The 11,185-nt window shown below is 45.2% G+C and overlaps 2 protein-coding genes and 1 pseudogene across 2 annotated transcripts; all 3 read right to left on the bottom strand.

Annotated features, from left to right (window-relative positions):
• Nucleotides 1-436: 436 nt before the first annotated feature.
• LOC137914770 (D(2) dopamine receptor A-like) lies at nt 437-1,472 on the bottom strand. Its single transcript, XM_068758265.1, is given in 2 exon segments — nt 437-961; nt 963-1,472. Coding segments are annotated over 2 exon segments (1,035 nt in total).
• A 1,464-nt stretch (nt 1,473-2,936) lies between these two features.
• On the bottom strand, nt 2,937-4,234 carry LOC137914771 (pinopsin-like; annotated as a pseudogene).
• A 1,305-nt stretch (nt 4,235-5,539) lies between these two features.
• LOC137914772 (5'-nucleotidase domain-containing protein 3-like) lies at nt 5,540-10,862 on the bottom strand. Its single transcript, XM_068758266.1, has 14 exons — nt 10,595-10,862; nt 10,133-10,317; nt 9,819-9,893; nt 9,642-9,697; nt 9,379-9,469; nt 9,166-9,303; nt 8,311-8,371; nt 8,055-8,157; nt 7,168-7,269; nt 6,977-7,058; nt 6,815-6,901; nt 6,041-6,181; nt 5,885-5,949; nt 5,540-5,798 (listed from the first exon to the last, which is right to left on the bottom strand). The coding sequence occupies exons 1-14, from the start codon at nt 10,860-10,862 to the stop codon at nt 5,540-5,542; spliced, it is 1,713 nt and encodes a 570-aa protein (XP_068614367.1).
• Nucleotides 10,863-11,185: the final 323 nt, after the last annotated feature.

Here is an 11,185-nt window from a genome sequence, read left to right on the forward strand (position 1 = left end):
GGCAAAATTCACCAGGATGGTTGTGATGAGTGGCAGCCAAAATAAAAGGAAAGTTAAGATTATGCATCCTGCACGCTTAGCCATCTTACTCTCCTTCTTTTTGCTTGCTCTCTCTCGCCTTGCTTTTGAAGGCAGCATGCAAACAGCTCCCTCCACCTCCACATCCGTTTTAGGGATATTGTTTGAAACTGGAGGTAATGAGGACGCTGGGTCGCCTGCAGCAACAGGCGGCGATCCTCCTCCGTTGGTTTTCTCTTCTTGCTTTGGTTCAATCAGGAACGCAGAAGGAGTTTCAGGCTTTTCTAATTGCATAGATGACTGAGCTCGCGGCGGGCTCTCTTTCTTTTCAGATGGTGCTTTGTTGATTTTTGGCCCCTCTTTGGAATGCTTCTCCTTGGCGAACCCGCTGCACAAGGGCACCTTTATGGTCGAGCACTTAGCATTTGATGGATTTGCTCCAACTGTCCTGACACTGGGATTGGGCAGCTCTGTTTTGAAAGAGTTCTCCTTCTTCTTCTTCTTCCAAAACGGTCATCTTCAATACCGTTTTGGATTCTGTGCTGCTTCCTGAACCGACAGAGAAACATTGCACAGCTTCTGCTGAGGGAAGCACAGCAGCTGTAGAATCTTTCTTGGATGAGTTTGGATCTGCTTTTGTCCCCGGTTCCGCCTGAGCAGCACTTTTGCTCAAGGTCTGATCTGGCTCTGGTTTTTCATGTCCATTTTCCACAGCTGTGGTTTCTCCAATCTCCTGCTTATCCTCTGCTTTGTCGGTTTTCAAAGGACGAAAAGTACCTTTGTCAAATATTTTACAATTGTGTGACTTCACAAGCGCAAATATGCTAGTGTAGAATCCAATGACAATAACAAAACAAACAACCCAAAGTGGAAACAGTACGTGATTGCCAATAGTGTCGTAGGAGAGCGACGTTTCTCTCTGCGATCCTTTACATTTCACATTTAATGGGAGAGTCCTTCAGAAATATCAGACTAAATCCAGCTACCACAAACGCAAGCATCCACGTGAGAGTAATCACTGCCATAATCCTTTGTCGACGCTGAGTGGTCTTGAAAGGTCGTGCAATTGCCTGGTGTCTCTCTGCGCTGATGCAGGACAGCGTCAACAGCTGGATGCAGCAGCTGAAAGAGAACGAGGCCACTTGTGAGTCACAGATCAGCTCGTCCACATGTCCCCTTTGATACACAGTCACGACGATGGACAGCAGAACGGGGCAGTCGATTAAGCATCTCAGAGCGTCTATAACTGCCAGATTGACCACCAGGGCGTTCATTGAAGTTTGCAGCGATTTTTGGAGACAGACTGCCAGAATAACAAAAATATTTGCCGCAATTCCCACAACAGAAGTTATCGACAAAATCAATCCGTTTGCCACCACGGAGGTGATGTCGATGCATCTCTCCCAATCAGTGGCATTCCCAAAGTCCCATTGAAGAGTATGTTCGCCTCTCATCTCCAGGTTCAAAGAGTCACCATCAGTGCCACAGCTTCATTTTTCTCTATGCTGACCTAGCACGCAATAAATCCGAGATTCTCCATGTATAGATCTTGTTATGGTGTGAACCTGATCTCGGATAAATTGCATCAAAGAACCCGCCCTTTTCATTATCACTCCACAACAGCAGCGGGTCACCTGGGAATCTTCTGTGTTCACATTCATTAAAAACGGTGCTGGTTGTTCACAGCATAGACAAATGGGGGGGGGGGGGGGGGGGGGGGGGATGGGGGGGTTGAAAAGAGACACTTTTGCTTCCACAAATGAGCCAGGGACTTAAATCTGATGATTCTAATTCTTTCAACTTTCTGATACATTAAATATGCAGCCTTATATATAATGTAGCACTGCACAAAGGTTAAACCCTTTGCATCAAACATATCAGTGGCTGACTGGGGGAGTTGTTGAAATGGCTCAGGGAATAACAGGAACCATGCTGCTGGATTATGGAAGTACATCTTGTAATCCTGTTTGGAGATAAAGTGTGAAATGTTCTTTGCTTCAAATGTACAAGCTTATAGACTACGGCAAATCTGGGATTAGATCAACACAATACAGTTTCCTCCTGACCATCCTGCGTATTAGACTCATCAAATGCCTTGCATAAGAAATACCAAACAAACCCTCTTGTCTGGGGATTTTAGCATGCCGTCAACTGAGGCAACACGATAAGCAAACAGCCTCAGTAGAAATGATGAGGCATTAAAAAAAAAATTGAATTCCGATGAACATTTTCATCAATCTTGCCAAACAACACTTTCTCAAGTAGTTTTACAGATTCTTTTCCCCCTTTTTTTAAAGTTACTTTAAGTAAAAAACAAAGGTCTTATGTCAGATCCTCAAATTTTGGACATTAAATATCTGTACAGTATGCATTTAATCAAATGCAATTTGAACAATGATAACTTATTTGGTGTTGTAGTTCCTCTTCCAAGTTTGATTAACTCTATGTCATCTAGGAATATATGTCTGCGCATTTCTATGGGTGCCGACATGAACTTCAATTAAAATGCCGTCCTTAAATGCACCAGCTGTGTCCTTCAGAAGGTTTGTGCAGCAAATGCACCATAGTTATGTTACTGTGGTCGGTATAGCATGAGTTATTTAACGCAGAATTAACTAAATGCATCTCAAAAGGAGATGAATCGGCTCGTCTCCGACACAACCTCATGAAGAAATAAGCAAAATAAGCACTTTTTGCTGGTATTGGATTGGATTGTAATACTGTGTGACGGTTTCCACTTATGTTGTTCACCCTCTACATATCAGCTTTTAAAAGCATTTTTACCATTTTGTTGGGATCGAGCGAAGACAGGAATATTTGCAGGTCAGCATACTCGATGAATCGTGGCAGCATCTTGCATTTTTTGCACGCAAAAGGCAACACCTCGCTGTGTGTGTTCGCACGCCAGCTCCTCCTGTTCAAGGAGCGCAGGCTGATGCCGACTTTGGTGGCGATATGGGGAATGTAGTGGCGCGGTACGATGGCGCCTCCAGAGCGGCGTTACGGAACTGAGGGGAATGAAAACACACAGAAACATAACCAGGAAAGACAAATGCGTTTTTCCTTGTGCTTTCTACCTTTGCGAACACTCGGGAGTCAGCAGATTAAAATTTAGCAGCTCACCTGCTTGTTGGAAAGGAAGTAGATAATGGGTACCCGGCAGATCTTAGCAAAGTAGAGCTCTGGACTGATGACCACCACCACTGATAATACTGTGTAGGGCAACCAGCAGACAACAAAGGCTACCATCACAGCCAGGACGGAGTTGATGGCGTGGTCATTCTGCTTCTGGCTGCAGGGCCCACCCTGAGGCTCCACACTCCTGTTCAGTTACAGGCAGTTCGTGCCATGACCTCTCCTCCCAGGCCAGAGAGCAAGAGGTCTGGATGTCCTCGGGCCAATAGGAGCATCGCCCAAATAAATAAGTCACAGTCCAAAACAAGGAGAAAGTCCAAACTAACATTAACCCAATCACACTTCTCCGAATGCTCAACTTTAGTCTTGGCTTGCACGCCACATTGTAGGCTAGCAGGGTCGGAACGCAGAGAGACACCAGCCCTAGGAGAGAGAAACTGATTGGAAAAAGGCTCAGCATCTATTTGCCGTCTTGTTCTGGACATTCTTATTGCATCTCCTGGTTGCTCTTAGCCAAGGGAGTTAACTTCTTCTACTGAAAACACTAAAGCTCTGAAAAATGCTAGTGGGACTCCTTTTAATCGCTGAATTACAAAGGACTTGAATCATTCTTCTGAAGAAAGGAGCAGGGCATTAGCGAGAGCTGTTAAATGAAGAGACAGTTTCAAAAAGCATCAATCAGTGGCAACATTTTAACGCCACAATACACAGAACAGGGATGAAAGTGTTGACTTTGTTGTCCAACGATGAAACCTCAACGACAACAAAACAAGTCCAGAAGCAGCTCTCTCAACATAGCTGACTGTGTGGCCGATAAAGGAAGAGCCTCGGTGTGCCTAGTGATGGTGACAACCGAGGAGCCGCACAAGGCCGATCACGAGGTCGGAAGGCTGAGGATGAAAGCGTTCATTGGCCGGAGGAGAGAGGGATTCCTCAGAATCACGGTCACAACGAGACCATTGCTAAAAACGGTCAACACGGCGTTGATGGCCGTGAGGGAAGAAATGATGCTGTCGCCCACCCGAGGGAAGAGGGGGGGTGGGTGGAGGATGGAGCTCCACGGCGTGCTGCTGCTGTCCATGGTGCTGAAACCAAGTCCAGAACCATGGACAGCAACAGCACGCCGTGGAGCTCCGTCCTCCGCCCCCCCCCCCTCTTCCCTCGGCTCCACGGCGTGCTGTCGCTGTCCATGGTGCTGAAATGAAGTCCAGCCGAAAGCAGTGAGACAGTCTGCTCCGCGCAGGACGCAGCAGCGGCAACGATCTGATCACGTCCTCCCGTTAAACCACTCAGTTGCCTGATGCGAGATCAGCCCACATGCAATATAGGAGGTTGGTCTGTAACACGATTTGGAAGGATTAGAGACAATGAACCCAACGCTATAATGGTAATTGGAAAGTTGAGGGATATTAAGGAGACTATTTAATTCTTTAAATTCATTTTCAAATCCTGAAAAACGTTTTATTGCTTATAGTATGAAACGTCATAACTTGATCCTATAGAAGCAGTCGATGAAGATGAAAATGTTCCCTCAGGATGGACGGCAGCAACATCCATCCATCCACCTTCGAAAACAAACACATTAAACCAGGTCAATTTTAATAAATAGTTGACTAAAAATACACATCACATTTTTAAATCACAAAAGCATAAAACACGATAATGTGGCCAACGGTGTTTCAGAATTCCTTTTAGTTCATATTAACGTATTAAAATATTCAGTTTCCAGCTCTTCATCACAAGTATTACATTGAACATCTCACCCCAGAACACGCGAGAACATTTCACACCTTTTCTAAACAAGCAACGACTCTACCAAACCTGCTGCCGCTTTTCAGGGATCAAACAGCAACGCTCACGCTAAATATAGCTGAAGATGCTCTATTTATATATATTTTTTCTTAAGGGATAACACTTCTCAACTGTCTAAAATGACAACCGCATTCAACACTTTGTGAAAGTAGTTAAAAACAAAGGGATGTCAGGAAATACGTGTACAGTCGATATCACAATGTGCATTTCAGGATGAAGGAGTGTAAATTGTACATTGCAGTATGAGCAAGATATTAAGGCAACAACATTTGCAAAGGAAAAGTTGCTTCCCAGTATTTTCACTGCATTGGTTTTCTCTTGGAGTTACACATGGCTGCAGTGACGATGACACAAATAGCAAAAATATACAGTGTGCGAAATTCATACTGCAGAGCTTTATTATGATTGGTGCATGACTGCCCCCTATTGGTCGGTCTAGGTGACTGCACCATCCTACCAAAGTCTCTCTCTCTCTCTCACGCACACATACAGAAATGAGAAACAATGCCTTGTCAGCAGAAGAAGCCATTCAACCCTCACTTTCACCTTCGGAGTCTTCTCTCTCTCTCTCTCTCTAATCCGAGTCGATCCTGTCGAAGTGCGAGGAGATGCTAATACCCCCAGGCCTGTGCTCGGGCCAGAAGGGAGACTCGTGCTGCAGGGGGGTGCGGCGTGGGAAAAACGTGTGCTGGAGGTCGTAGTTGAGCAGGCAACTAATGGAGGCCATGTAGATGTCAGCGAAACGCGAGAGACGACGTGAGAAGTAGGTGGGGTTGTGATACGTCCGGAAGAGACTCCCGAACTGACAGTTGAAGATGTCCTTCATCTGCGCCCTGCCAATGAAACGCATTAAGAGGGGGGGTCCTTCAAAATATTAATATAGAATTCCTCTTGACTGGAAAAGTAGTTATTTCATTACCTCATGGCTGCTCTTTCCTGACTCCACTCCTCAACGACAGCGTGAGACGCTGGATCCCTGCGGACCTGTTCGCAGCGGATGGATGTTCAGCATGAATATTTGGAATTGGAACCAAAGATGCGCAAATATTTTCCTTGAGCTCCCCCCCCCCCTAACCTGCATCTGCTCAATCAGTCGAGTCAATGCCTGTAACCAGGCCATCATGTGCATGTACTGCTCTGTGTTCATGATCTTGATTTCCTTCCTCAGCTCAGGGATGATTGCGCCCGTCCTCCAGCCGTGTCTCAATGTCAGATCCTACAAAACAAGAGCGCGAGACGCTGCCGTGAACCCAAACAGAGAAGGGCACGATGCTTTCTGTACTGTGGAAAATGACAAAGGACCTTTCGGTCAAAGTCACAAATGAAACAATTGAAATAATAAGATGGTTTGCTAATATAAACTAAATACGCGACGTGCCAAAGATGTAAACTTCGGGTTTACAGCAGAGCAAACACACTCGTATATCCGCGTTACAACGTGCAGTAAAGGGAAGGTCTTGTGCACACAGGGGCGCAGCTAGGTCACAGGTATGAGAACGATAGATAGGGTGCAGTGATATTCACTAGTGTGGTTTTAAGCAGTGGGCGTGGTGCCTTGTGGCACTCTGACACGATTATAATACCTGCAAATCAAACTCAACCGAGATTTAATGCATGAAGAGGAACTGTTCAGACAGGTATTTTAGTCAATCTGTATTTCAGTTCTCACTTTGTGCACCTCCTGACAGAATACAGAGAAGTCGACTGTTGCATAGGACAAAAGGCTCATTTTAAACGACCATGATAAAAGCAGAAATACTTGCCCATCATCTCATAATACTTCATATCACAGTGTTTTGTGTGGTTATAATGGGTCGTGTGTTCAGTACTATGCCATGATGGTACTTACTGCCAAGTCGCTATAGATGTGATCACCAAAGTAGAGCACTTTGGATCCTCTCCAGCCGGTGAGTCTCAGGAACTCATAAAGGTTTCCCTACAGCAAACGAACACACAAAATCTGGAGGAAACGTGCCATAAAAAGTGTAATAGTACTTCTAAGGTACAACACCTGCTTATAGATATTCCCCTTATCCAGTCTGTGAATCCTGTCCCACAGCAACGCACCTTTGTCTGTCACTCGTCTGAAAGGCCTGGGGGAAAATATGCAAAGACAAACCTTGGCTTCTTGTAAAAATCTGCACACAAAGAAGCATTAATCTATTAATGTTAACTTGACATAGCGTCTGGAGACAGACTTACTTTCTCCTGTCATTGAAGAACCCAGGTTTGTCAGCCTGAACAATCACAACGTCAAACAGGTCCATCCAGTCCTTCCCTACGATGTAACTCATTCCTCGGTCTCTGAGACGGACACAGATTCAAGACATTCGCTGGTCAGCAGCACACGAGGCTCCAGGGAGGAGCAAGGAAACACCAATAAAGACAAGCCCATCTGGTGCAATGCTAGTTTGAAAATGTAATAATGCAAGTGCAAGTACAACTTCAAAAAGCTGGGGGCTCTCTGTGCACTGAAATATCAAAGCTTTGACCAATTTACCTTTTCGATATGCAAGGTTTGCTAAAAGAATTTCAGCAGATATCTGAACAAAAAAAGAGGACTGAAAAAACTGCAGCATGGGAGCGCAAAATGACAAAAGGTTTGATCGATGTCTGACGACTATTTATCTGGAGGAAGTTGCGTAATTACAAGTTTGATTAGTTCGATTTTGATGAAATCTTGTGTGAGGGAGGATTTGTGCGTCATCGAATTCTGAGGTGAATCCAGGCATGGATGCAGATTTCTCTCTTCACTACTGGGTTCTTTTTATTTTATTTTATCTTGGCAAAATGGAAAGCACATATTGTGCCCACTCATGCGTGCATGTACTTTTTTTTTTCCAGAGTCCTGAAGCTTTGATGAAATATTCTCTTGATGTTGGATAGCTGCTTCCTACGGGTGATCTCTTTCTAAAAAGGTTAAAATTAAATAATTTACAATAACAAAAGAAACACCTGCAGCGGGTAGCTGGTTGCCCATGTAAACAGTTGGTACATTATACAGTAAGCGCTAATTAAACACAGACACCTGATGTTTTTAATTAATCTTGCCAACATCCGCGCGCACAACGCCGTTTATTCACACTTACACAAAATCAAATGGGCTGTTGGTAATGAGGAACATCTTTTTCCCATGCTCTGACAGCTTCTTCAACACAGCGTGGCTTTGCTCACCGTAGCAAATGTATTTCTCTGAAAGAGAGAGAGAGCAACGGAGGAGTGGGAGGGATGGATGCCACCGACATAATACGCTGCTTAGAGTATGGAATTCATGATCTCAACATTATTGGCTGCGTAATTTGTTTACGGCATCTGAAAAAGATCACACGAGCGAAAGAATATTACCAATGTCTGCCTCCACAGCACGGTACATGATGCCCGTTACATGAACATCTCTAATGGCTTCCTGTGACGAGGAAAAGGGGAAGACTTCAGCAACACAACGTTAGCATTCAGCTCCAGTAGCATCAGTTTGCTCTGTGTATTACTTTTCACTTGGAGGCACATAGAAGTACATCTCTGAATACAAATGGAATATCAGGAATTCAGGGCCTGGAGTTTGTTGCATTGTTGACATGGAAAGTTTTCACAGTGCAACTAGTGCTTTCATATATATATATATGAAAAAAAACTCGGCCTTGGAAGGTTGTGCATTTAAAAGGTAGTTTATCATGTGCAATGATTATTGGATGTTCACAGAAGTCAAAAGAAACATAAGCAAAACCAGAGGTCTACTGCTGAATAATAAATCAGGCTTGGCAGGAAGAAGAACATTGCATGTGGTGTCCTTGAGCAGATACGAGAGGCACTCGTGGAACAGAGAAGTGCGTGTGAGGGCTCTTAATGACAGCGATCAGTCAAGAACGCTGCAGCGCCACACTGAATAGACAGGACCAGCAAGACAGCTGTCAACAGTGTGTGTGTGGGGGGGGGGGGGGGGGGGGCACAGTCATCTCCCTGTGAAGCAGCACAACAACCACAGAACAGACACAGATGGCTAGAGGTGGGCTTGCTCGACTAAAATTAGACCCATTATCGGAGCTAAAATTAAGTCTCACACTGAAAACTCAAATCTTTGGCCTTTATAAACCGATGCACATTATCCGCTGGAAGATTTAACAGAACGCGACTCATAATAATCGGGAGACGCTACCGATTCACCAGACTGTTGGAGAAATGGCCGATTCGTTAAACCATTACCTTGACGTCTTTGTAGAGATGGACGGGCTCATAGTCGATGTTGTGTCTCATGAAGAAGTCGCTGACACAGGACAGAAGCGTCATCTCGGGCAGCGAGAAAATGTCCATGAACTGCTTCATGGTGTGGCCGTGGGAGCTCTGCGGGCACAAAGGATTAGCATTTTTATATTCCTTTGGTGTCGTCATGGATACGAAGGGGGAAACTGCCGCTACCTTGCCATAGAAGTCACTCATGATCTCAAGAGGTACGTGGCAGCCGTCGTACATGGCGATGACTTCCTCATCGGGAACCGGCTGAAGACCCCTGCAGAAAAGACAAAACTGGCTCCTTAGACAATGCAAGAGAAACCACTTTAAAGCAAATCGCAGAGGTAACTATAGTAATTGTGTAAATAAACATTCTTTTTACCAACACAATTTGTCAGGATTTGATTTGCTATATTGTGTTTACAGCCAGTATTCTGGAGCACAGATACCTGTAGACAGTTCCCAGCTGGATGTAGTGAAAAGCGTCTATCTTCATCAGCAGTGCCTGTCACAAATCAGTCAACGTTTCTACCAAAGACCCTCCTCACAGCGAGCCCGCAGTGCACGTGATGCATGATGGGAAGCCGCCGTCAGTCTCTGCGTTACATAAATGTAGACACACTTACTTTCTGAACGTCGTAATGAAGTCCTCTTACAGCAAAATTTGGAATGTACTCGTACTTTCGCAGGTCCTCCGGATACTGATTTATGAAAGGAGAACAGAGCAGCAAGGCTTTAGATCTCAATGAAACTATATTTAGGGGGAATTTATTTTCGAGTGGAATACACTGTAGCTGGAGGCCATATCTCTGCATCTCTGATAAAATCAGTTTTTAAAGGACAATCATTAAAGGGAACACAGGATTGTGCGTACTTTCTTTTTCGTGCCCGAGTACGTTATAATTAATTCCTGACTAGAGCGTGTTTTTAAGTGCTGCACCCTGTGCTTCGTGACGAGGATGTCCCGCGCTATGTTGAAGATGAGCGTGTGGAGGTGCCGTGAGTAGAAGGCCAGGGTGTAGTCGTAGTCGAAACCGTAGATCTCAATGTCTCGCAGGCTCATCTCATTGTTGGCAAAGATGGTGTCCGGGTTGACCGAGTTGGTCGATATGACCGGAATCAAATCTAAAAAGAGAAAGGGAAACATCGGAGGTTAACGAAGGTTAAGATTTCATTCACATTTAACATCACCAATATTTGGGAGTCAGACAGAAAGCAGGATTCCTGGAAGGGCCGCTGCACTGGGCTGTTCCAGGTCCGCCCTGTTTATGAGTGGAATAAAGGATCACACATCAAAAGCTAAAGTGCAGCACAAGGAAACCCTCCGAGGCATGAATGGAAACATCTGGATTACAATTACAGCACAACAGTTGTTTCTTTAGCAGCGAGCCCCGAGCCCTACCTTCAGTCTCCCTCTTGGTCTCCTTATAAACAGACCACAGCCTGTCCGCCACGCCTCGCCCGTCCGCCGAGCTGCTACGAACACACGCCGCGTGGTTTGCGGCTCTGCGTTGATGTGACAGGAGTTTACCGACACCCCGAACAGCGGCGCCGAAATCCCGTTTCCATACAACACGAGACACGGACGTTCGCTGCCGCAAGCCGTGCAACACATTATAGACGACGCTCGCCGTCTGCAGACACGACAGGGGCGAAGGCAAGCGGGCCATGACTCGAGCTGGTCCCGCGGAGGTCGCTGCACTTCAGCGGCGGCTCCGGGTTGACAGGCTTCTTCTGTAAATATACCAGAGTAACCCTGGATGGACCTGACTACGTCACTTCCGCGTTCTTGAACGACCCAGCCAATCGGTGAGTGGTATGTTAGCGGGTTGAGAGTTAAATAACTTCCTACTTATCCACAGATCATTTGCTGCCCCCCATTAAATGTATAATTAATAATCCAGAGTAATTGATTGTATAGAGCCAGACCATTATATAGCAATTTTGCTATATAATGCAATATTTTGTTTTTTGCATTTCTTCAGTATTTACT

The sequence above is a fragment of the Brachionichthys hirsutus genome, unplaced genomic scaffold (assembly GCF_040956055.1).
Source record: "Brachionichthys hirsutus isolate HB-005 unplaced genomic scaffold, CSIRO-AGI_Bhir_v1 contig_1420, whole genome shotgun sequence".
NCBI lineage: Eukaryota > Metazoa > Chordata > Actinopteri > Lophiiformes > Brachionichthyidae > Brachionichthys > Brachionichthys hirsutus.